Below are 26,473 nucleotides of genomic sequence, written 5' to 3'. Positions count from 1 at the left end.
AGAATACACCTGTATAATGTCGGTTCTTCATCTCGCTCCACCAGTATAGTTTGTATTCTTTATTAAAAATATATATATTTTTAAATAGATTAAATATATTATGTATCGAATACAACAAATTCTTGTTTGCCCCGTGTTTTGTTTATGTGACGTGTATTGGTCAAATACAAATTCACAATCTGCCGTTGTCAGAATTGTCCCTGCTGAGTTGCCGTATTGCGGCTGAGCCAGCGCCAGCTGCTCGACTGCTTCTTCTCCGCCGAGTTTTCGCTCGTCTGATGTTCGGGCAAACATGTCCGTAATGGGAGGCGGTACGAGGGGTTTTTACTTCAACACAGTCCTGTCGCTGGCCCGCTCTTTAGCCGTTCACCGTCCCGCACCAGCGGAGAAGGTGAGAGAAAGACCTAGTGAGCTTTGAGGGGCATATCTGTCTTAATTAGCTTATGTGAAGCAACAGTTCATTCAGGGTGTAGCTTCGCTTCCGCACCAGCCGTGGTTTATTTTGATCTTTTAACACGTTGAAAGTCGAGCTAACATTTGTCAATCGTCCGTAGCATAGTCCCCAGTAAATAGGAAACGCAGGATAAAGTGGCGTAGCTTCGTGTCCGGCGCCTGTTACTGCATCTCACTGAGAAGAGTCGTCAGGCTCGATCAGCACTGCAGTCAAACAGGTTTACATAGAGTAAAGTGAGAGGGAGAAGACAGATTAACCAGCAGCCCTGTCAACTAGGTGTGAATGAAAAGCGATGTTTTTTTTGGTAGTGCTGGAAGATCACTTAGTTTGTAAACGCAGCAATTACATGAGGTTAAAATCAAACAAAATACGCAGGATATTGCAAATTTCTGCAATATGTTATGTTTCACTGTGTTTCTACATGAATTCCCAGTTGTAGCGGTCATCAAAGATCAATATTAATACTTGTGTCATGTAAGGTTTGGACAGTATTTACTGCAGTATTACTGATCTAACACATTGTTTTACCATTCTATCAAGCATAAACTGTTTTTAGTTTGCGTATTCTGTTGAGTGTCCTTGGGTGTCTTAATATAATATAAACATTTCGTTTTCTTTTTTCGATCAAATTTGATTGCAATACATTGTATTATTATAACTGTTACAAAAATAAATTAAAACAGATCTTTTTTGTAGCAGTCAACAGATAAGGGTTTGTTAGTGCAGTATCAGTGCAGCCAATGGTTGATGTATGATGCAGTTTTTTCCATTATCAGCACTTATTGATTTTATGAGAAAAAAAACGTCATTGTACATAAATAAATAATAATGCAAGTAATTAAATAGAGGGCTAGCAGATTAAAATATGAATCAAAAATATGTATAAATAGTAAAAAGCAAAAATATGTTTTCCCACATTCCTTTTTCTTTTTTAATATTATATGTTGTATTTTAGAAATGATCTCTTTGTGCGTTTTTAGGTCCAGAAGCTACAATGTATGTGTCCACAGGAAGTGCGTGGTGTTTTCACCCTGGATGTGCGTCGCAGAGATGCTGTTATTGCACTCGCTGTGTTTCTGGTGGAGTCCGGCCTTCAGGTGGGTGGTGATCAGGAAAGGGTCGAGCTCTTGAGTATTTTTGTCATCACTTAAAACATTTGAGCTATAGCCTGTCCTAGCAGTGGATTTAAAATCCAAACGTTACACACAGTATTTATTACATGCTTGCAGCCAGCGATCAAAGCCTTTAACCACATCACACTGAGACTGAGACTGTGAAAAGCTTCCCTATCGTCTGATTATGTCGAGGTAGCAGCTTCAATTTTCAGTCTTTAAATAATGTTTTATTTATTTTCTTTTGCCCAAATTTGATTTGTGAGAACAAAACAAACATATTTTTGATCTATCACTACGCATTAGGCAAAGAAATGTGTGGTTCTTTGCCAGTAATTGCTTGTGGTGTTTGCTTTATTTTGGCAGCACAAAGACATTCTTGTTTCCTACTTGCTGAGTCTAGTGAAAGGTTTGCCACGGGTGCAATGGATTGAAGAGAACTTGGGAAAGAAAGGAAAGGGTAAGAACAATCCTCTTATAGCTAAGCCTTTTGTTTTACAATCGCTTTTTTTAATTGATGCCCTTATTCAATATTATATAAAATGAGTTAGTGCTGATTGATCTAAAATGTACAATTTGATTAAACAAACAGTGCTCTCTAGTTGTAAAGAGCAAAATAACATTGGCCAGACATGACAGTGGTACAATATATTATGAAATAGAGTTCATCCACTCAACTAGTGCTGATTAATCAACCAATTAGTATTTACTGTTGGTTTGTCTTTTCCCCTTGTTGATTAATCTATAAGTTATTCTTTTTACTGTTGAGCACTTACTGTATTTGGAATTTAACTGTTCTTGTCTATTTCTGTGTTCAGAATATCTCCCTGTTGCAGAAACCTTCAGCTTCTGTCTAGTGACTCTTTTGTCAGATGTGGCTCAGAGAGACCCAGATTCCAGATATGAGGTCGGCATAAAGTAGTGGTGTATTTCATTATGCAAGGTGTAAGTGATTTAAATGCCAAGTTACTGTTTCTATTTATTCCCCAACCAGATTTTGAACACTGTAATGGAGGTCATGCAGGCATTGCAGGAGATGTGCCAAACACCTGATAATCAAGACAATGGTACACTTGTATGCACTCAAAGCAACAAAGTCCATAATATTAGTAATGCAAATGAAAAACTTCACAGATTCTCTTTCTTCTCTAGTTTACCTGTGCAGATATATTATTCCCACCCTGCTTGGCATGACTCGAGCGTTTGGCCGCTACAGCAACACAGACGAAGCACTGTTGTCCAAGTTGTTCCCCAAAGATTCACCCCAGGCGCCCTGTGTCACAGAGGAAACGGAAGGAGTGCGGCGCAGATCCTTCAACGACTTTCGTTCCATCCTACCATCCTCACTACTGACAGTTTATCAGAGTGACACTCTGCGCAGACGTACCGGGACCAACCTGGATTCCTCTGCACAGGTGTGTGTATGTTGGGATGGGCATTTTTTGATTGTGTTTTCAGTGTTTAGGAGGATAGTCTGATGCCACTGTAGAGTCATTGTATTCTCACATGCTTTGTCATTTGATTATGGTCAGTTGCTAAATGAACTATGTAATATGATGTGTTATAGGCGTGTACAGACCCAGGAGGGCACTCACCCTGCTCTCCCACTGCTCCTGGCCCACATTATTTTGAAGGTAAAACTGACTAACACTAACACTGCTTGTTGACTAAATTCAATGGTTGTAAACCTGGATTCTTGCATCTCAATCTAGCATGTGCTTGTCCGTAATCAGCATTATACAATTTAGTACTGGTATTAATTATGTCTTTTCAAGACAAACATTTGATAATTTGTCTTTTATATTCTTTACTTACTTGACTATAATCTTACCATGCATGAGACAATTGATATTTTATGCCAATACTTCGAAAACTACATTTTTGTGATCTGTCACAGAGGAAGACATCCATTTGTGACGGTTATTAATTTTACCATTGTCATTAACCTCAGTAAACTGAAGTATCTTCCGCTATTAAAATTACATTCATATCACCTCCAGAAACAAGTCATACATTGTCCCACCTCTAATTTATCTTTTAATTTCACCTCTTTCTTTTCAGGTGCTTACCTCCCAGACAGCAGTGCAGTGGACCCTGACTACTATTTCTCCACAGTCAGCTCCAGTTTTTCAGTGTCCCCTCTCTTCTTGGGGGTAGGGGAAAATGATGTGGAGGTTCCGGTCGATTTGCTCCGACAGCTCCTTGGAATGGTATGGTAAAAGTGTCCTCTACTTCTTTTGTCTCCCGTCCTCTGTATGTATGTATGTTGCATTTTCATCGATGTTTCTGCGTGTTATTTACAGGTGAAGAAGGTTGTTTCTGAATCTTTTTTGAAAACTCTTGACACCATCATGTTGGAAGTTGGAGAGGTAATTGTAAACAATATAGTATATGATTATATAATCAGTGTGTGTATAAACATACTTAAAAGTCAAAGTTATACTTGTGCCATTATCAGTTAAATAATCATCTCTGGTATTGTCTCTTTTGTTTGTTATTAAGTCTAATCCTGGAATCAACCTCTATTACAAAACCATCAGTGACCCTCTTTATGTGTGTGTGTTCAAAATGCTGCGGGACACACTATATTACATGAAAGGTAAAGCATCATAAATGTTTTATGTATAAGTTGATAAAGCCACACAGTTTTTTTGGTTTCCATTGCTGTATTTTGTGCGGTCAAATGTTTACACTCTCATCGTGTTTCTCAGCCTTGCAGCCAGCGTTCGTAAGGGAAGTGCATGATTTCGTACTGGAGCAATTTAGCAGCAGTCAGTCAGAGCTGCAGCGGGTACTACACGATGCAGGGGGGTTGCCAGGGGAACAGAGCCCTCTCAAGCTTCGTTGCCAAGCCAATGCTGCATGTGTGGACCTCATGGTGTGGGCTGTCAAAGATGAGCAAGGTGATCAATAGTAGCCTAGAGTGAGCAGAGCTGTATTGTCAGATTTTGTAATCACAGCAGTACAGAATGTGTTGATCAATGCTGGTTATGTCACTTTTCTTTCCTTCCTGGTGTTTTTCAGGAGCAGAGAATTTGTGCACCAAGCTGTCAGAGAAGCTGCAGTCAAAGACCTCCAGTAAAGTCATCATTGCACATATGCCCCTGCTCATCTGTTGCCTACAGGTAGAATATAATAGGGTAGAAAGAGCGCCACAGTATTTGCTCAAAACAAGGCGCTCGATAAAGTCACTACATCATCAGATGCAAGACATATTTTGTGGGGTGTTAATAGCCTATTTTAAAAGCATTTTCCATTTTTATTGGTTGATTTGTATTTTATCTTCACTGTTTTCTCATCTTTCATAGGGTCTGGGTCGTCTGTGTGAGAGGTTTCCAGTAGTTGCTCATTCTGCCACAACCTCTCTCAGGGATTTTCTGGTGGTTCCTTCTCCCGTTCTCATAAAACTCTACAAGTATCACAGCCAGTGCAGCACAGGTACAGATCACTTTGAAGTCCTACTTGTGCTCAACAAAAGTGTTCTCAGCACCAGTTCAGTTTTTTTCTTTTCCAAAGAAATGCGATTATTTCATAACACATCCGACAATACATCTCATCCAGTATTGATCTGAGCAGAGTCAGTGTTTATTGATGACCACCTGCAGATACACATTTTTCAGCTGCTAAAGGGTTAAGTTAAAGGGTTTAATTTGGCTCTACACTGAGCCCTTTCTTTTTCTGTGCAGGATCATAATTTGTACAGTAAATATACAGTATTAAAATGCTTGTGATGAGATTGTTTGTCATAATGTTTCTTTCACTGTGGTTTTATCCCTCTTTTTTTAAGGCACAGGAGAAATTCGGATTAACGTGACCAATGAGCATTCTCAGTCCACCTTCAATCTCCTGTCAAACAGGAAAGACCAGCCGTCCATGTATGAACAGCTCAGAGACATCTCCATCGACAACATCTGCAGGTCAGACACAAACAACTGGCACAGCAATAATTAAAACACATGTTTGCATGTACATTTGAATCATTTTATTGTGTTTCCTCAGGTGTCTGAAAGCTGGGCTGACCATGGACCATGTGATAGCAGAGGCCTTTCTAGCCAGTCTGTCCAATCGTCTTTACATTTCACAAGAAAATGAGAAGTCAGCAATATTTATATTTGGAAAAAGCAATTTTGAAGCTTCCCCAATGAATAACAGGTTCTTGCAATGATGAGGAGCCACTCTAAAAATAAAATGTGTCTGTTTTGCCAGGGATGCCCACCTAATCCCAGAGCACACCATTCGAGCACTGGGCCACATTGCTGTGGCTTTGAGAGACACACCTAAAGTCATGGAGCACATCTTACAAATCCTTCAACAAAAGTTCTGTCAGCCTCCCTCACAGCTGGATGTGCTCATCATTGACCAGCTGGGCTGTATGGTCATCACAGGCAATGTAAGTACAAAGTGGCTGGCTGTGATATATTAATGACTGAAAAGGTATGAGGAAGTAGTTAGCACTGGATCACTGAAAAGAAAAAAACTATTAGTATATAGTTAAAGAAAAATACAGGTTTATTAGATGGTGCAGCCACATCACTGTTGCATAAATAGAAGCAAGCTAAACCCTTTTTCTTAATCCAGAGCTGCTGACATGCTGTAATTAGTATAAGCCTGCTGGCTACTGTTTACTTGCTCATTACACTTTGCATTAACTATAGCTTCCTGTGTTCCAGCTGACACCAGGGACATGCAACGTAGGGTTTTTAACAACCCGTGTTCCCAGAGTGTGATAGGCTACAATTAACGAAGAAGTGGAAAAAAAAAAAATTCAGTATGTAGCACGTACAAATAAATTGCTCTGATATCTTGAATTTGTATGCGAAAGTAAAAAGTAAATGGTTTAAGAAATGAGCAGTAAAGTGGCTTTTTTCTTCTGTTCTGTTGCTGTCTTAATCCCTGGCACTTTGTTTGTCTTGTAGCAATACATCTATCAGGAGGTATGGAACCTGTTTCAGCAGATCAGCGTAAAGGCCAGTTCAGTGGTTTACTCGGCCAAAGACTACAGAGATCAAGGCTACAGGTGAACATCTGCTGTTGTACTGTCGTTGTTTAAAATGAAAAAAATAGTTGGGAGAAATAACATCATTTTGGCTCTTTGCTCTCTGGTCAGGAGTAGTTCACTATACAATCACTGGCCACTACTTTAGATATTATGTGTGTCGGGTGGTCTTCTGCTGCTGTATACTATCTACTTCAAGGCTAGAGTTTGGCTTAGCGTACTGCTTGGCCAATATGGAGAGCATCTAAACAGCAGAGTGAAGTATAACTGTATTTTCATTTGTTGCAATAAGTAGTCAAATCATAATGAGAGTGCTCCTGAGTTAATTTGAATTTATTATTTGAGTTAGTTTGGCCTTTGTATATCTTTGAACCAGTTTGGCCATTTTCCATTTACTGCTGGAATTCTCTGGCTAGATACAGTGGGTACGGAAAATTCACTCTTTGTTTCATTGCAGCCATTTTCTAAAATTTCTCATTAATGTACACTCAGCACCCCATCTTGAAAGAAAATAAACAGAAATGTAGAAATGTTTGCAAATTTATTAAAGAAAAACTGAAATATCACATGGTCATAAGTATTCAGACCCTTTGCTCAGTATTGAGTAGAAGCACCCTTTTGAGCTAGTACAGCCATGAGTCTTCTTGGGAATGACAAGTTTTTCACACCTGGATTTGGGGATCCTCTGCCATTCTTCCTCGCAGATCCTCTCCAGTTCTGTCAGGTTGGATGGTGAAAGTTGGTGGACAGCCATTTTCAGGTCTCTCCAGAGATGCTCAATTGGTTTAGGTCAGGGCTCTGGCTGGGCCAGTCAACAATGGTCACAGAGTTGTTCTGAAGCCACTCCTTCGTTAATTTAGCTGTGTGCTTAGGGTCATTGTCTTGTTGTAAGGTGAACCTTCGGCCCAGTCTGAGGTCCTGAGCACTCTGGAAGAGGTTTTCTTCCAGGATATCTCTGTACTTGGCCGCATTCATCTTTCCTTCAATTGCAATCAGTCGTCCTGTCCCTGCAGCTGAAAAACACCCCCATAGCATGATGCTGCCACCACCATGTTTCACTGTTGGGATTGTATTGGGCAGTTGATGAGCAATGTTTGGTTTTCGCCACATATACCGCTTAGAATTAACGCCAAAAAGTTAAATCTTGGTCTCATCAGACCAGAGAATCTTATTTCTCATAGTCTGGGAGTCCTTCATGTGTTTTTTGGCAAACTGTTTGCGGGCTTTCATATGTCTTGCACTGAGGAGAGGCTTCCGTCAGGCCACTCTGCCATAAAGCCCCGACTGGTGGAGGGCTATAGTGATAGTTGACTTTGTGGAACTTTTTCCCATCTCCCTGCTGCATCTCTGGAGCTCATCCACAGTGATCTTTGGGTTCTTCTTTACCTCTCTCACCAAGGCTCTTCTCCCACGATTGTTCAGTTTAGCTGGACGGCCAGGTCTAGGAAGAGTTCTGGTCGTCCCAAACGTCTTCCATTTAAGGATTATGGAGGCCACTGTGCTCTTAGGAACCTTGAGTGCTGCAGAAATTATTTTGTAACCTTGGCCAGATCTGGCCCTTGCCACAATTCTGTCTCTGAGCTCCTTGGGCAGTTACTTCGACCTCATGATTCTCATTTGCTCTGACATGCAATGTGAGCTGTAAGGTCTTATATAGACAGGTGTGTGCCTTTCCGTTTAATTAAACACAGCTGGACTCCAATGAAGGAGCAGAACCATCTCAAGGACAATCAGAAGAAATGGACGGCATGAGAGTTAAATATGAGTGTCTCAGCAAAGGGTCTGAATACTTATGACCATGCGATATTTCAGTTTTTCTTTTTTAATAAATTTGCAAAAATTTCTACATTTCTGTTTTTTTTCTGTCAAGATGGGGTGCTGAGTGTACATTAATGAGAAATAAAATGAACTTTTTTGATTTTAGCAAATGGCTGCAATGAAACAAAGAACAATTTATAAACATTTAAAGGGGTCTGAATACTTTCCGTACCCACTGTATGTGCTGCTCACTGAATTCTCTTTTTCTGACCATTCTCTGTAAACCATAGAGATGGCTTTGGGTGAAAATTCTGCATGCTCAAGTGCACTGAGTTGCAACTGATTGGCTGTTAGATATTTCTGTTAATGAGCATTTGAACTGTTCCTCATAAAATGACCCCTCAATGTACTTTCTTGTACATTTGCATGTGATTTCCCAATAATGTGACTCTGTTTAACTGTCTTCTCTGTGTCTTTCTTTTCCAAGGCACTGTTCTCTGGCAGTGATAAATGCTCTGGCCAATATTGCAGCCAACCTGCAGGGGGAGCAGCTGGTTGATGAACTAATGGTGAACCTATTAGAACTGTTTGTCCAACTAGGCCTGGAAGGAAAGAGAGCCAGTGAGAGAGCCTCAGACAAGGGACCAGCACTGAAGGTATGTGCTTACATTCTAAAACAAATGAACACGGCAGAAAACTGATCACATCAAGGCTTATAAACTGGAAACCACTCTTTATCTCCCATAGGCATCAAGTAGTGCTGGCAATCTTGGAGTTCTTATCCCAGTGATTGCTGTGGTGAGTACTATCCTGTACATGAATTCTTATTCAGAGACAGTTGTCATTCTTTTGCTGCAAGAATTTGTCAAACAAAACACCCACATAGGGTCCAGTGAAAAGATCTACATGAGTATTTCAGTTGTAACTGACAAACCTAGGCCATTAGTTAGCTTTTAACTTCGATGAACAAATATTTACCTTGTCAGCTGCAGTACAATTATTTTTAATCCATTTAGGCACTCGCTTTAATAAAATAAATACAGTACAACCAATAAGATACATTCTTGTACCTTGTACAGTAATGTTATTTATTATTTTATCATCTCCCTTGACAGTAATAACATTTTATCTAGGGTGTTTCTGTAGTTATGACGCTACAGAACGTCATGAGGGCAATGACAGTAGAGAGATGTTCTTTTTTTGAGCACACTCCTCTACCCTCACTGCAAAAGATAAAACATTGACAGACAGATAACAAGAATTCATTGAGCCACTCAAACAATCTCAGCATTTTGAGCAATATGAGGAAGTTTAAGTGTTCAGTAGGTGGCAAAATTCACATCGAGACCCACTCTATTTTTACATGTTGTGCTAAAGAAAGTAATTCACTATTTAAAAACAACGTCTCAGCTATAAAAATTAGAAACATTTCTGGGGTTCATTAAAGCATAGTTAGAAGCTTTAACCAAAGATGTAACTTGTACTGTATAATTTAGCTGTTTGTCAAAATTTAGCTCTGAGAAGGATTGACCACTCGACCCATGAATACAAGGCAGTCAGTGCGGTGCTCATAGATCAGGAAGAGGAACGGATGATCCACAGTGAAGTGGATCTGAGAGGACAGGGGCATGAATCCCATTTGTGTCAGAGCAGCAGCCTCTGTCCCCTCTTCATTCACTGTGATAGTTCCTTGGTGCTTCAGCTGCAGAGAGAGATCAGAAGACATTTTAAAATAGTGAGGATTATTAGTGGCAGTTGATAAGGTGTCCAATAATTACATAAATACTTAAGTTTTTTGACACTTGTTTTTATGATCAGTTTGTCTTTCTTAATGCAATTATCGCTGATTTAATCATACTCACCCAGTTCATGGCAACCTTTTCCGAAGTCATTCCAGTGAAATCTCCACTCTCCTGGAACAAGTCAGTGAGGCCCATCTCCTTCAAATTTACAATCAAGTCGTAGTTCTGCTCCAGTTTAAACCGAGGTAACACAACCTCACGAGTCCTGCAGGGAGGAATAGAAAAGATTCAGTCTATGCTAGGTCCAGACATTTTCAGCATCTATCCCAAGCAACAATTGTCAAGGTACTGCGGTTGAAAAAGTTCATAAAATAGTGCTTCCTCAGCTATTTATGCAGTTATTTTAAAGACCACTGCATACCTGTTTGTCATGTTTTTGAGCCACTTGTTAACCACAGTGGGAGAGATATCCTGCTCCAGGGTCCTCATACCAGTGATCTTCCTTGGCAAAGCAATGAGCATGCTGATGTTTCCTGTGTAGGGCAGCTGAAAATAGGTCATTTATTATTATGCAGCGTACTTGTTTATTGATTTGTGTTTTGCTGGGAAAAAGTTAAAAAAGCTCTTCAGACACCAAATGATCTAAAGCCACCCACCTGAAGGATGTCACAGTCAAGTTCGTGGTCAGCAGCAGCCATATAGTTTCCTTTGTTGGTCATCATTGGCACGCGTACATTTGTCTTTTCATTTACTCTGAAGTTGCGATAGTGTGTCATTTCTTTAGAGAATTTATGTTCCCATGTACCTGTTCATATAAACAAATTAGTATAAAGACTCATATGATCACTTTAGTTCGTTCCTTAGTTCTGCAACTGTGGAATTATATGCATAATTTGAAACAAGATGGAGAAAAGTATTTTGTTTTTTTAACCACCTTTGAAGTACAGGTAGTTGAGCAGCATCAGCACCATATTTGGGTCTACGCTCTTTAGTGGTTCCATGATCAGCCCTTTGGTCAGCTTTTGGATGCGACGGTTGGCTTTGTCCAGAAAGGCAGGGTCCCTGAAGTCCACAGACTGGGGCTCTGCATAGTAATAAGCTTTTGTCTCTGCACGGAAAGTGTCTTTCACTGGGACATCTTTCTTGACGTAGACATCATTTACAGAGCGTAGTGTGTAACCAAAGTTTCTCCTGAAGAGCCTGTGTGTGAGCTTCCTGAAGAGCTTGTGCACTGTTGTGTTGTCATAGTGATGGCTAGCATTGACAAACTCGGCAAATCCCAGAGCTTTGTAGATCTGATCGTGAGTTCCTGGTCCTGCCCCCAACGACATCATCCCCATAGCAATGGAGATCCCCGCAGGTGCTAGCAAAATGTTGTCACTCTGGTTCACATCGTTGCGAAGACTTCGATAGAGATTAAAACCAAAATGGGCATTGACCACGTTAAGGCGTTGAAGGCGAGAGCGACCATGAAACAGCCGAAGGAGTCTGGCACGACGGATTTTTGGGTCAGAGGGTTCAGCAAAGATGTCGATGTCTGGGGCTGGCGTGGCAATATCATCTATCTCATCCCCTTCACTGAAAAACATACATGCATCCTGAAATGTTGGATGAATTAACATTGCTTTTGCTTGGTGTTATACAATTTATCAAGCATATTACATTCATCTGTATTGTAAGAAACAACATTTATATTTGTCTAATATATAGTAGATGCAGATGCAGTAATTTAATCACCTACTCACACAATATAAATGATTTTACTACATATAACATTCCAACTGTTAACCGCTTTGCCTTACCCTAACCTGTTACTACATATATTTAACTAAACTAACCCTAACAGAGAGCATTTACAATATTTAGAACCTAATCTATAATCTAAACGGTATGCTTTTGTATAGCATCACATTTCCAATCTACTAGGAGTATAAACATTAAAACATACATATAGTCATCACCGCCTGCTGCCAGGATCTTATCAAAATCAATGTAATCGTCATCCTCAAAACCATCAAAAACTAGGTCATTGGTGACTGTGTTTTCTCTGTGGAAGTCCAAGGGAATTGTGTCCACATTCATTGCCCCATCTGGTTCAAAGCCTCTGGCCTCTGGTTTAGGGTCAGTGAAATGAAAGTCAAGGTCTTTGATATCACCAAGGCATGGACTGAACAACAGACAGGCCGCAGAGATGACGGCGATGACCCACATCCTGAGGGCTAAGGCAGAAGGAATGGATAGTTTAGAATAAGCTGATGGTCTGATCAGCATTTAGTAGATGTGATTAAAGTATGCTGGAATGAACCTGTAGACATTAATAACGTTTTCACTGGCTAAACATGCAGAAGATTTTACAAATGTCTTACCGTTTGTGTGTGCTGGTGGTAAGTGCTGTGTTGCTTCTGTCTGTAGGACACTGAGCAAAGAATTGAATACAAAACTGAACTTTGATGTGGGCTCCTCCTGAACAAATAGACCAGATCAAACAGACCAAAAAGTGCTTTGACTGACTAAAATCTTTAACTCTTCACAATTCCGCTGCAAAGAATATAAGAACATGGCTAGTGGCTAGTTATAAGGTAACATATATGTTTTGTCAGTGTCTTTGTTTTATTAGTGTGGGTTTTTAACATCCAAAAACATTTTATTTGTTAGTGTTTGAAGGCTTTTCAAATTGACATTTTCTTTAGAATCACTTTGAACACAATCATTTGCAACATAAATCACTTTACATCTTTCACATTGTTCTTTGTTAATTGTGTCAATTTCTTTAAACCCACAGTTGACCAGGCGACTTCCGCCAATCAAAGAGGCCAAGCCCCGCCTCCAGAAGTTGTTCAGGGATTTCTGGTTGTACTCTGTGGTCATGGGTTTTGCTGAAGAAGGATCGGGTGAGCAATTGCTGAACTCTTTACAGTATACTGCATGTTAAGTACAAAGTAATCTGCACTTCTCGACTGTATCTCATAAAATTAGAGGGTAGTGATATTTAACGGTACATACCATGTTTTTTGTGAGTGGTCAGTAGCCTCTGCAGCTCCTCCAGCTGTTTTATACAAAAGATATTATTGTGTGATAATGTGGTGAATTTGCCTTAGAATATTTACAGAGAGCTATTTCACAACAGAAAGCAACTTAGTAACAAGATACAGGTTTTTTGGATTTTTCTATCATCAGCATCACCCCTGACAGCCGAGTCAAATTACAGATATTAGTATAACATCATGGAAATACCCTTGCTAGTAAAGGCTTCCTAACCCTGAGTTTATGAAAATACATATATAAACACATGTAAATTGTCTTCCAGGGCTTTGGCCAGAGGAGTGGTATGAGGGCGTGTGTGAGATTGCCACAAAGTCTCCTCTTCTCACCTTCCCCAGTGGAGAACCTCTTCGCTCTGAACTGCAATACAACTCTGCTCTGAAAAATGACACAGTAACACCGGTACAGTCTTCAAAATATAATTTGTTTTTTGCATTAAGGTAGTGAAAAGACTTTTCAAAGTGTCTATGCTGGGACTTATGTTTGAATGAACTATTTCTGTTGTTTAGGCTGAGTTGAGCGACCTGCGGGCAACCATCAGCAACCTCCTTGACCCACCTCCTGAAGGGTCTGCCCTCATTAACAAGCTTGACTTTGCCATGTCTACGTATCTGCTCTCAGTCTACAGATTAGAATACATGAGGTCAGTTCCACTGAGTTTTTTTTTTTTACATTTTTTAAATCCAGTTTACATGTACTCGTCTTTTGACCTGGAATGAGTTTTAAATATTGGTTATAGTTTATGGTATTTCTCCAATCATTCCTTCTGCTCATAAAGATCTTTAAAAGAGCTTTCTATATAACTATACTGTACTGTGTAAATCAAAAACTTTGTTTCTGTGGTGCGTCTGTGCTGAGACAGTTCAGCAAAGAAGAATGTTGATATGGTTTCTCTTTCCACATACAGAATGCTTCGATCCAATGATCCCGACAGGTTCCAGGTTATGTTTCGATACTTTGAAGACAAAGCCATCCAGAAGGATAAATCTGGTGAGGGCTCTGTGGCAGCCTTTTTCTTTCCTGTAAACTGTGAAATTCATTTTCTAAATGTACCTATTCATTATTACAGGCATGATGCAGTGCATTATTTGTGTTGGTGATAAAGTATTCGATGTCTTCCTCCAAATGATGGCTGAAAAGGTAATAGATATTATATTTACATATCCAGATACTTTACAGATTTTCTTCTTCCTTACCAGTGAATAAAGAGCAAAGTGTATTTCTCATGTTTGTAGCCAAAGACCAAAGAGCATGAGGAGGAACTGGAGCGTCATGCCCAATTCCTTTTGATCAACTTTAATCACACCCACAAGAGGATCCGCAGAGTAGCAGACAAATACCTCTCTGGTTTAGCTGAGACGTGAGTAATTATCGTTCACAAACCTCATCTGCATCATTTTACATAATTTTACACGTTTGTTTTATGTTCTGCTACCTCAACCAGATTCCCCCATCTGCTGTGGAGTGGTCGTGTGCTTAAGACCATGTTGGATATTTTGCAGACATTGTCTCTGTCACTAAGTGCTGTGAGTATCAGAGGGGTCCATGGTATTACTCACAGGCTGTTGATGCCTTCCTTGTAATGAACAAATGAGATGTATTCATTGTTGAAACGATTGTTATTAAACCACAGGAGGTGTGCAAGTTGAAGTTTTAGTTGCAATAAGTTTCTTGTTTGTTTATTTAGGACATTCACAAGGATCAGCCGTACTATGACATTCCAGACACCCCCTACAGGATCACTGTTCCTGACACATATGAAGCCCGAGAGGTGAGTTTTGATTGTTGTTACAAATGCGTCCACTAGAGCACAGCATAGTATTAGTTGTAAATCTTTTTGTGGTTGTGGAATAAATTAAACAGTGTTTTGGAAACTGAATGGGTTGTGTATGATGTTGGTTGTAATGGAAATCATTAGTAAAGTGCTTTCTTAAGTTAGTGCCTTGTATCATTATTTCCTCTTAGAGTATAGTTAAGGACTTTGCTGCTCGGTGTGGTGAGATCCTTAAAGAGGCAATGAAATGGGCACCTTCAGTCACAAAGTCTCACCTACAGGTCAGTTTTTTCACCTTTAAGTTGAACAAATGCTTGGCAGATTTTAAAACCTTTCATGAAAAAAAACCCCACCAACATTTGTTTGTTCCAAACCTGAATGTTGACATTTTTAAAATTTTTGCAACACTACCTTAGCCATAATACCTTGATGAAATTACCCTAAGTTGTTACGTATATATAAGTGTAATTTGATGTAAATAAAGGTTTTATTTTAAATAAATAAATGAATGAATAATAACAAAAATCCTTGTGATATTTGCTATCCCTCTTTGTTTATTTTGGTTTTGCACTTTGAATTTTATCTCTTTCTCACTATTCTTCATGTATAATGCAGGAGTACCTCAACAAGCACCAGAACTGGATGTCTGGACTGTCGCAGCACACTGGCCTCGCCATGGCCACCGAGAGCATACTGCACTTTGCAGGCTACAATAGACAGAGTACTACTCTAGGCGTGAGTCACAGACACAAAAACCCTTTCAGAACACTTCAGTTATCGTACTGTAAATCTCAGATTTACCCCAGAGTATGGGTAGGGACAGAATTTTCATTCTCCAAATGAATGGTGAGGTTTGAAATAATTGTCTTAATCCATAGCTACCACACTGAAAAGCATATTTAAAGGCAGAACTGCAAAACAGACATCTATCCGTGACCTTGACAACTCTGTATTATTCAAAACATTTTAGCTGCATATTATTAAAAGCCACGACGTGTTGTGGCTTTTAATAATATGTAATAATAATAATATGCCTGTGCGTTTTTCTAGTCACTTAAAGAGATATCAGGAAGCACCCAGTACAGGAACATGACACAAACTTTAGTGGCTTTTGAGCATAATGAAAGAGCTGTTTAGCTGCTCTGTCAAAACCTTTTTTGGCCTTGTTGGCTCTGACAAGTAGTGTCTTGTATCATTTGTGCAGTTACATGTCTTTAATATGTTTTTCTTCTTTATGTTTTCTATAGTACTGTAAACACTGGGTGTGTCTTACCTAGTTGTTAACAGTACTATATCTATGTCCATGTATGCATGATTATTAGTCTGTGTGACATTATTTTGCTTGCTATGCATTTTATGTGTTCTTGGGCTTGCTATCTGCTACATCCGTCTTTTCATTTGCTTCATTTGTTGTATTTTGTCTTTATTAATACCGCATCGAACTGCCTACCTGGTTGCTTGGCTGATTTACGGATGTGCTGGTTACCTGGTTACTTTGTTGGCTGGGTGCCCATTTGGCTTACTGGTATGCTGGTGCTGTCCCTCTCCATGTGGCCAACCATAGGCTGCTTTCCCTCAGGTTGGTCAGAACTCTGAATGCAGACAGAGGGCTCAAGCATGATACTCCCAGTATATCCAGACGTGTAACAGCACAGCAACATAGCTCACTTTTCGATTCAGAACTTGGTGGCCCTAATCGGCACCTATTATTATTTTTTAATTACTTTTGTTCATAGACCACCCAGCTCACAGAGAGACCAGCATGTGTGAAGAAGGACTACTCCAACTTCATGGCATCACTCAACCTGCGCAACCGCTACACAGGAGAGGTGATAACTTTATTCATATGAAGATCCGATGACTTTCCTTGACTTTGTGCGCCTAGTATGATTCCTAATGGTCTGTTTGAACGTCATCTAGGTGGCTGGTATGATCCAATTCTCAGAGGCGATTCATAGTCAGTCAGACCTCAACAAGCTGATGATCCATCAGATGACTAATGCTCTGGACAGAAAAGACCCAGAGGCCTTCACTCAGTCCATGTTCAAGATGGCTGCCCTGCTTATCATTACCAAAAGTGAGCAGCTCTGCCTCATTTGCGTTTATAAGAATGTGTTCTTACAGCTTGTTACAGCATTTTCTTTCTTTTTGTCTTTCAGACTGTGATCCCCAGCTTTTGCACCACCTGTGTTGGTCTCCTCTGAAGATGTTTACAGAACATGGGATGGAAACGGCTATTGCTTGCTGGGAATGGCTCCTGGCTGCACACAATGGTGTGGAAGTGCCAGTATGTGAATTTATTACTATTTGTATGATATGCATCTTTGTTACACATATACTACATTTTTATCTTTTCTTTTCTGTTTGCATAGTTCATGCGTGAGATGGCAGGTGCTTGGCAGATGACAGTAGAGCAGAAGATGGGTTTGTTTTCAGAGACTAAAGTAGAGGCCGGTCCACTGGCTGTCTCAGAGGAGAGTCAGCCTGCACCGTGTGCACCTGATGTCATCCCTCACTTTCTCTGGATAGAGGTCAGAATCATGGAGACTCAAACTGCTGCTTTCCATTTGTGTTACTGTTAAAGTTGCTTTAAATTTCACGTAACTAACTTATTGAAAGTGGAACACACACAAATGCTGTGAAACTATAAGCTATGGACCTATTGTAGATGCTGTTGCAAAAGATTCATAAAATGAAATTGGGTTTTAAAGTGTTTTTTTTTTATTTGGAAACTGCCACCTCTTCATCACTTCTTTGTTCTGTTCTCACTGTAGTTTCTAGTGCAGAGGTTTGAGATAGCGAAGTACAGCAGCGCTGACCAAGTGGAGATATTCACCACTATTTTGCAGAGATCTTTGATTTTAAGTGTCGGTGGACCCAAAAGCAGTTTGAACCGACATGTTGCTGCTATTGGACCAAGATTCAGGTACTGAATCTGTTTTACATCAGCCGGTGTCAGTTTTACACCGGCAAACTGATTGAATCATAAATGCTGTAATAATTAACTGTGAGAAATAATGAATCCTTGATTTGATGACCGTTGTGCTATCACTTTATTTCAGACTGCTTACTCTGGGCTTGACTCTTCTGCATGCTGATGTTGTGACAAATGCAACTATCAGAAATGTGCTTAGAGAAAAAATCTACTCTACGGCATTTGACTACTTCAGGTAGAAAAACAATGAAAGCTATTTTGTTTATTTGAAGTTTTCTCTGTTTCCACTGAGATCTTTGCCATCTCTGTCTTTGTCCAGTATCGCTCCCAAATTCCCCACTCAGACAGACAAGAGGCTGAGAGAAGACATCAGTATAATGATCAAGTTCTATGCCAGTCTTCAGTCTGACAAGAAGTATCTGGCTGCTAGCCAGCTGGTTCCCCCAGGTACAGCTGTGAGAAAACAGTGACCTAATCTTCTGGTCAACCTTACGTTCATTTTCTTGATGAGTGGATAAATAATTAGTTGAATACATTTATATATTTCTTTTCAAATCTGTATCCTGTCAACACAGTCATATCTGCTCCTGAATGATTTATCTCATCTGTGGATTTACAGGCACCGTACAACTTAACTTGATCCCCTTGATGAGTGGATACATATTTTCCTTTGCACAGATCCCCAAGACATGTCGGTGAACAGCCTGTCTGTCATGGCGGTGACAGATAGCCGGAGTAATCTAGATGCAGCGGTGGGCCAGAGGCAGCAGGTGGCTCAGGGATGGATCAACACCTACCCTCTGTCCTCTGGGATGTCCACCATATCCAAAAAGTCAGGTAAATTCACACACACAGAACTGGGACCCTTAATCTGGGACCCTTCTCTTGCTGCCAAAATGGTCACAGTGGAACTGAATCTTCATCTGCTTCTTATTAAAGTAGTAATAACTAAGAAATCATCAATAAAATATTTCATGGCTCTGTTGTGATGTGTTTCTTATATGCATGTTGTCCCTGTACTGTTTCAGGACTGTCCAAAAAAAGCAACAGAGGCTCTCAGCTGCATAAATACTACATGAAACGCAGGACTCTACTACTAGCTTTACTGGTATTTACTGTTCCTGATTTGTTTTTCTTCACAAATAACTTTTGGCTTGACTATGCAAATCACCAAACCCTCCTTGTACCAGTGCTTGTAGGCCTTAGTACCCAAAGTGAAATGTGTCTCCGTTAAACTTTTGTCTCATCTCGTCTCTCTAGGCCAGCGAGATTGAACGGCTGACAATATGGTACAACCCGCTGTCCACTCAAGAGCTCGCTATTGCTACTGAACAGTCAGTGGAGACCAGCATTGCAAACTGGAGGTCCAAATACATCAGTCTGACAGAAAAACAGTGGAAAGATCACGTCAACCTGGCGTGGAGCATAGCGCCTTATCTTGCCCTGCAGCTTCCTACCAGGTTCAAATTCATTTATTTAAACAAAGTTTTCCAAACAAGTTAGTAAAAAAAATGTTTTGAGCCAAAATCCATAACTTTCCACACATTGTAGCATTGTTTTGCCAAATGATTTAAACAAGAAAGATGGTGGAGACCTCGGGTTTGTCTTAAGTTATTTACTCACACAATATGTGCACACAATATATTCCTGAAATGAATACATGTCATGTTAAGTTCATGACATGACACGGTCAAATTATCGCAACCCATTAAGCAATTTTCAGTTTTTATATTTATTTTTCAGATTTAAAAACACAGAGGCTATTGTTACTGAGGTGACGCGTCTGGTGCGAATGGATCCAGCTGCTGTGTGTGATGTTCCAGAAGCAGTCAAGGTGAGGTCCTCTGTCTGACAAACCTGTAGCTGTCCTTTCTACTGTACCAATTTTGAGTTGTCTTTATACACTCCATTCACACATTTTGTATTAATTTTTCTCCTCGACCTTAAACTTTAGTTTTTCATGTAATTCAATGAAAGAAAGCCCTTTAAGGACCCCATTTGCATTCAATAAATTAAACAATTACAACCACCCAAAGCCATAGTTATAGACCCAGTCATTCATGTTTGTGACTTAAGCTCATGTAATATTTCCTTAACTATAAAAGCTCACACTACTGCAACTCTGTTGAAGGTCCAGTGTGTAGTATTTCAAGAGGTTCATGGGCAGAAATGATTTAATCTCTTTAAAATAAAGATAGTTTGTTTTTTGTGGCCGTAGAATAACCCTTTTATATAGACTTATTGTGTGACTTTATAGAGGCCGCAATCTTGCGCCATAGATTTCCAAGTTGTGAAACCGTGTTTACATCCTCGCTGGTGTGTGAAAGCCACCATCATTTCCTAACACGTTTGGGAAAGTAAGGAGTAAGGATTTGTTGCACTCTGCAGTCTCACTCATTATTTCACACTGGACTTTTCAAGTTGACACTTAAGTCACACAGAGTAAAAAGTTTGTAATTGTATTGTTTGCTTAGTAGCTCTGTTTTGTCCCTTGTGGAAATGATGGTGTCAGTGAAGTAATGATTTTCCTTTCTGTTTCCCCTAGTTCTTTTTATGTAGTCCCAACTAACTCACCGCTTAATGAGCGAAGAAAGAGACATGGGAGGCACAGCACAGCCTCCCCAAAGGCTCCCATAATTTAGCAGATAATCCTCTGTGACATTTTATTGTCGTTTATTCCAGTCACGGTAGTGACTAATAAGCGTAATCTAGAGGCAAATAACTAATCACATTTATATCATATTTGATGTGGAAATAATGGCCCCTGCATTGCTTAGACGTTGTTCATTTTGTATTATTTGTTGTTTATTTAATAAGTTGTTTTTATTTTTTTCACATTCTCTTCTCCAGTTCCTGGTGACATGGCACACTATTGATGCTGACTCTCCAGAGCTGAGTCATATTCTGTGCTGGGCCCCAGCAGATCCCCCAACTGGCCTCTCTTACTTCTCCTCCATGTATCCTCCTCACCCCCTCACAGCCCAGTATGGGGTCAAAGTGCTCCGCTCCTTTCCTCCTGTATGTACACATACACACTGTCAATTTTAACAGTTATTTTGTACCAGAGTCACATTGTTTAATGACGAAGCATTTGGAGCGATTTTACATATTGACCAAATATTTTTTTCCCCTCTGTTGCTAGGATGCTATTTTATTTTACATTCCACAAATTGTCCAAGCACTTCGTTACGACAAGGTAATTATTAGATTCCTTTGTCAACCAGTGGATTTAAAAGTTAATTTGAAGCATCGCTCATCTTTCTTTCCTCCCGTACGTCCTGGTATAGATGGGTTATGTGAGAGAGTACATCCTGTGGGCTGCTCAGACGTCTCAGCTGCTGGCTCATCAGTTCATCTGGAACATGAAAACCAACATATACCTGGATGAGGAAGCACACCAAAAAGACCGTAAGACATCTCTACATTCAGACTCTTTCTCTGATGTTCGTGTCTGTGCACAGACATGAAGATAGAAAAGAATATACAGAACTCTGATCGTCCCTCTCTCTGCAGCTGACATAGGCGAGCTGTTGGAACAGATGGTGGAGGAGATCACTGGCTCGCTCTCTGGCCCGGCCAAAGACTTCTACCAGCGAGAGTTTGACTTCTTCAATGAGATCACCAATGTATCAGCAATTATCAAGTATGACGCTCTTTTTGTAAGGCCTTTAACTATGATCAAATGCTACAGATACATCATTTCCAAAGATACCAAACATTTCTTACTGTACATGTGTTTGAAGACTCTTCACATTTGAAAGTCAACATTTTTTATTTAAGAACCAGCCTAATTGTGTTTTGCTCCCTTCAGCATCTTTATTGTTTTTGTCCTCTGTTTTTGTGTCTATAGCTCTAAAGACTATTCTTGTCTTTCGTCTCTTTGTGTTTTTGCTTTACTCGCTCTTAATTTTCTTAAACATTTTTTTCCTCATTTTAAATATGTTGCATAATGCTGCATAAAACAACTTTATTGAAAGGCCTCAGAGTTGCACCACAGTTGAATTCTTTTTTTATTTGGATGCTAATACTTGGAAAACACTACACTCTGTGTAATCTTTAAGATGTTGATGAAGTAGAAACAGGTTTGCCCCTGGGTCACCATGTTTTGTTCTTTACCTGCCTTGCACCACCTTGATCTGCTTCCACAAACCCCTTGTTGTTCATTTATTTGGTCATCGGTTGCTCTACTGTCTCTTTGATTATGCACTGGACTGGAATACATAATAAGCCATGTGCCGGTTGCCCCTGATGACCCGTCTGCCTGTGTGTACAATATACAGCTTATGAGTTGTTCTGTGACAGGTTCCATTATTGCTTGCTCATACAGAGTATGTTTTGTCAGCCCACTAGTGGCAGTCAATATTCCCCTCTGCCCTCATTACAGCCCTAATTGTAACTCGTCGCGGGAGAAATGTCTGGCAGTCTCATTGCTTCCATTTGCAATTACTTTGTACCCCAGTGAGTTGCCTCTGTGAATAACAGCAGAGCCTGACTGTCACATGTGGTCTGGAGTCATTCAGTCAGATACCCATGCATGTTATTCTCAGTCCAGTCAGTCATGTCTGTGTGTTCAAGTTGTTTTTGTTTGTGTTCATCAGACCTTTTCCCAAAGGGGAGGAGAGGAAAAGAGCCTGCCTGGAGGCCATGTCACAGATCAAAGTCCAACCTGGCTGTTATCTTCCCAGTAATCCTGAGGCCATCGTTTTAGATATAGACTACAAGTCTGGGACCCCCATGCAAAGGTGGGCCTCAAAACTAAACTACTGCAGTGCTCTTTCAGTTCCCAGGTCACAATATGAATCACTTTTCTCTGCTTGTTTCAACATTTAGTGCTGCCAAAGCGCCCTACCTGGCCAAATTCAGAGTTAAAAGATGTGGAGTCAGTGAGCTGGAAAAAGAAGGTAAAGTCCTTGTAACAGGAACCTAAAAAAAGAAAGATTGAAGACTTCTCAGATCATGCACAAAGAAGCAGTTTATAATGACTTCTTTCCCTCAGGTCTCCTGTGTCGCTCAGATTCTGTGGATGAAGTCAAGAACGAAGAAGAGGCCAAAAGAATCTGCTGGCAGGCAGCCATCTTTAAAGTGGGAGACGACTGCCGACAGGTCTCAGTTTCACACATGACTTTTTCCTTTTGTCACTGTAATGTCAGATTCAGTCATTTTATCTTTTTTTTTTTGTTGTTGTTGTTATAATGACAAATTGTTTTGCACAGGACATGCTGGCTCTTCAAATCATCAGCTTATTTAAGAACATCTTCCAGCTGGTGGGCCTCGACCTCTATGTGTTTCCTTACAGGGTGGTGGCCACAGCCCCCGGTGTAAGTTCATGTAAAACCTCTGTCTATGAATTATTGACTCTCACATTCTCTACTAAGATGCCGCAAACATCTTTTCTTAAAGTCATAAAACTGACGTCTGATCAAACCACTTCATACTTTTTCCTGTTTTCACTGTTCCACCACAGTGTGGCGTGATCGAGTGCATCCCAGATTGCAAGTCCCGTGATCAGCTGGGCCGACAGACAGACTTTGGCATGTACGATTATTTCAGGAACCAGTATGGAGATGAATCCACGCTAGCTTTCCAGAAGGTAAATGACAAATCTCACAATGGCATTAGCTGTTTATAAAAATATAACATTTTTGTACTTTTATCTAATAATACTCCCAACACTTGTGCTTGTAGGCACGGTACAACTTCATCCGCAGTATGGCTGCTTACAGCTTGCTGCTCTTCCTGCTGCAGATAAAAGATAGACACAATGGCAACATCATGTTGGATAGCCAGGGCCATCTCATCCACATTGGTGTGTATCGTACATGTGTGTCTGCGTGTCCAGTTCACAGCTGCACCAGACTTCATTTTGTCTAGGTCAGATCATACAAGTGGTTAAATGTGTGTTTTACATTCAGCAAACCTCTTGGTACTTTTTCAGGACAACACTTTAACAACAGCATCACCACATGATGCTAATAAAATACTGCAATAACCTTTAAAGCCTCTTTAACCTAGTTTTTAGACTTTTTCACTTGTGTAAACCAATGGCAGCATCAAAAGATGTCTAAGTGATTTTTGTCTGCCTTTTGAAATGATTAGTGATGGAGCCAAAACTTAATAGTCATGCTGAAATGTGACAGAGACAACACCTGAGGCTTTTTAAATAAAATCCTAACCTGTTGTATTTGTGCGACTCCAGATTTTGGCTTCATGTTTGAAAGTTCTCCTGGTGGGAACCTCGGCTGGGAGCCTGATATTAAGCTCACCGATGAGATGGTGATGATCATGGGTGGGAAGATGGAGGCCACGCCCTTCAAGTGGTTCATGGAAATGTGTGTGAGAGGATACCTGGCTGTCAGGTTAGTATGTAGCAGTGCTTTATAGAAGTTAGACTGCGCCTTACAGATTTCTAATGTAATTTCTTATTTAAAAAAAAAAAAAATCCTTTTAGTAATTAAAACTTAATGCAACTGATATACATATCTGCTCCTGGTCTCTCTCATTGCCTCCCTCAATCCTATTCACTCCCCCCTTTCTGTCCCCCCATCTCTCCTCTGTCCCCCATTTTTCCTTTCACCCCAACCGGCCGAGGCAGATGCTGCACATCTCTGAGTCTGGTTCTGTCAGAGATTTCTTCCTTCTCTCCATTCATGTCTATAGTGTGTGCTGTTGTTTTTGTTTTCTTCTCTCTCTATTATATTGTAAGACTTCTGTCTTACGATGTGATTTTATTGTTGTGATTTGGTGCTATATAAATTAAATTAAATTAAATTGAATTGAGGGTCACATGGCAGAGTAGTGGCTAGCACTATTGCCTTACAGCAAAAAGACCCTGGTTCGCGGCCCTGTCTGAACGCCCTGTGTCAGCTGGGATTGGCGCCAATGACCACAACAATTAATTAATTGAATTAATACAAGTTCCTCTGGTGAATTAGGCCCTACATGGATGGAGTGGTCTCCTTAGTAAACCTCATGCTGGACACTGGTCTTCCCTGCTTCAGAGGACAAACCATCAAATTGCTCAAGTGAGTCAGACATGTGGATGTGTGCACATGTGCGTGCATGTGTTTGTGTGTGTGCTAATATTAATGTTTTTATTATAACAACTTCATTTATCATTCGCTCCGTTTCTCCTCATTTAGGCAGCGATTCAACCCTGGTTTGAGTGAGAAAGATGCAGCTTCCTTCATCATCAAAGTCGTCCAGAACTGCTTCCTCAGCAACAGGTTGGTGTACTTATTGTACATATTCTTCTTCATGTTAGTTTCCTGACAACATTTTGACCATACGACCGTTTGCTCTTTTCTGTTACAGGAGTAGAACCTACGACATGATCCAGTATTACCAAAATCAGATACCGTATTAAATATTTGTGCCTAAGCATGTGCACATGTATAGTGACTGGTACATAGTGTGTGTGTATGTGCCTGAGTATGCATGTGTGCCTTTGTTAAAATGTTCACCAGTGACGATTGTTGGATAAAGTCCTTTATGTTTAAATATCACTTACTTAAGCTTCTTGTTTCTTCTCATACCAAACTTCCGTATATTAGTAGTCTATTCTGTTATTTATTATGTTGAATCAATATGAATTATTATCACATTATTACACTCGCATCTTGACACTTTTTAAATTATTTGTACTGAGTGTGAATTCTTGAAGCTGTTGATTTTTCGATGGGGTTTCAAATGTAATTGGAGACTGATTTCTGTTCTGACCAATGTGGCCTATTCTGTCATCTCAAAACTCTACTGTACTACTGTGCATCTCTTTTTGATGGACCAGTCAAGAGTTCTTAGATCTGTGGCATGGTACTTGTCTTGTTTTTAAAAAGTAAGTGGGACTGTATAGACTTAGGTTACCATCTGTATTTTGCACACCAGGTAACACTGGGTCTGTGTTTTGTATATTTAGCATTGCTAAAGGGGAGGGAAAGTAATGCACATAAGTACAACATTTTTATTGTTTGGTGATGGAAGTAAGTGCAGCTTGATCGTTAAGTGTTAACTTCCATGTAGCCTCCTGTGTTGTTTCGGGGGAGGGTTGTGTTTTTTTTTGTTATCCAAAGTGCTGTGCCCCATGTTCATATGCTTAGTAAGCGTTTATGTAATGTTACTGATTGTAAAGATTTTGCCTCTTTGTATATTTATATTCATGAACCATTTTCTCTCTACTTTTCTGTCTCCATGCCTTTTGAATGAAAATGCACAAGATATGAAATAAAATAAAGATATATTAACTTAATGGTGCGATGCTATTATTGGGCCATATAAGGCCATGCTAGTTGCTGCTGGCAAGTTCTGACATGTGTAAAAGCTATTTCTCCAAAGTTATTAAAGTTATTTTCCATAAACTTAAAAAAATCCCATTTAATCAAAACCAAAACATATATAGTCAATGTTGAAAAATGTGATCAGCAACTCCTTCAGGACCCATGTGCTGTATTTTATATGTACACCCACCAGAGGGCAGTACAGAGTTAATATATGTGTGTGTGTGTAACCGCTGTAATCAGCCTCATGTTGTGAGGGTGGCTCTCGCTGTTGACACGACTTAAAATACCACAGTAATACCACAAAACGTGTCTGAAACAAAGGTCAAACTTCACAGGGAGTGTAGAGTGTTTCACTCTTTGCAATTCCCCCCCCAGTGTTGATTCGTG

The 26,473-nt window shown here is 40.0% G+C and overlaps 2 protein-coding genes across 3 annotated transcripts; one reads left to right on the top strand and one right to left on the bottom strand.

Annotated features, from left to right (window-relative positions):
- Nucleotides 1-213: 213 nt before the first annotated feature.
- Nucleotides 214-26,055, top strand: pi4kab (phosphatidylinositol 4-kinase, catalytic, alpha b). 2 transcript variants are annotated; one of them, XM_044026174.1, is made up of 55 exons: nucleotides 214-391; nucleotides 1,435-1,551; nucleotides 1,933-2,026; nucleotides 2,385-2,473; nucleotides 2,561-2,633; nucleotides 2,719-2,981; nucleotides 3,134-3,200; nucleotides 3,628-3,776; nucleotides 3,870-3,935; nucleotides 4,069-4,165; nucleotides 4,278-4,469; nucleotides 4,591-4,691; nucleotides 4,875-5,004; nucleotides 5,354-5,483; nucleotides 5,566-5,661; nucleotides 5,773-5,956; nucleotides 6,483-6,583; nucleotides 8,808-8,976; nucleotides 9,068-9,118; nucleotides 12,845-12,953; nucleotides 13,370-13,506; nucleotides 13,614-13,747; nucleotides 14,012-14,094; nucleotides 14,174-14,244; nucleotides 14,340-14,464; nucleotides 14,549-14,630; nucleotides 14,792-14,875; nucleotides 15,070-15,159; nucleotides 15,494-15,613; nucleotides 16,443-16,457; nucleotides 16,615-16,707; nucleotides 16,799-16,955; nucleotides 17,038-17,165; nucleotides 17,251-17,409; nucleotides 17,653-17,804; nucleotides 17,941-18,048; nucleotides 18,133-18,260; nucleotides 18,492-18,650; nucleotides 18,842-18,921; nucleotides 19,074-19,273; nucleotides 19,557-19,647; nucleotides 20,664-20,831; nucleotides 20,956-21,009; nucleotides 21,101-21,221; nucleotides 21,327-21,456; nucleotides 22,412-22,555; nucleotides 22,644-22,714; nucleotides 22,810-22,916; nucleotides 23,027-23,131; nucleotides 23,278-23,403; nucleotides 23,499-23,619; nucleotides 24,010-24,169; nucleotides 24,746-24,835; nucleotides 24,953-25,036; nucleotides 25,125-26,055. In XM_044026174.1, the coding sequence occupies exons 1-55, from the start codon at nucleotides 293-295 to the stop codon at nucleotides 25,174-25,176; spliced, it is 6,306 nt and encodes a 2,101-aa protein (XP_043882109.1). In that variant the 5' UTR covers nucleotides 214-292; the 3' UTR covers nucleotides 25,177-26,055. The 2 variants fall into 2 exon arrangements, with proteins under 2 accessions (XP_043882109.1, XP_043882110.1); XM_044026175.1 differs by lacking the exon at nucleotides 16,443-16,457.
- On the bottom strand, nucleotides 9,378-12,487 carry serpind1 (serpin peptidase inhibitor, clade D (heparin cofactor), member 1). The gene is made up of 7 exons (XM_044026176.1): nucleotides 12,429-12,487; nucleotides 12,011-12,281; nucleotides 10,997-11,640; nucleotides 10,719-10,867; nucleotides 10,484-10,608; nucleotides 10,183-10,327; nucleotides 9,378-10,022 (listed from the first exon to the last, which is right to left on the bottom strand). The coding sequence occupies exons 2-7, from the start codon at nucleotides 12,271-12,273 to the stop codon at nucleotides 9,831-9,833; spliced, it is 1,518 nt and encodes a 505-aa protein (XP_043882111.1). The 5' UTR covers nucleotides 12,274-12,281; nucleotides 12,429-12,487; the 3' UTR covers nucleotides 9,378-9,830.
- Nucleotides 26,056-26,473: the final 418 nt, after the last annotated feature.

This window comes from Solea senegalensis, linkage group LG5 (genome assembly GCF_019176455.1).
Source record: "Solea senegalensis isolate Sse05_10M linkage group LG5, IFAPA_SoseM_1, whole genome shotgun sequence".
Lineage (NCBI taxonomy): Eukaryota > Metazoa > Chordata > Actinopteri > Pleuronectiformes > Soleidae > Solea > Solea senegalensis.
Note: the sequence above shows the minus strand (reverse complement) of the source record. Positions and strands in the feature narration are given on the sequence as shown.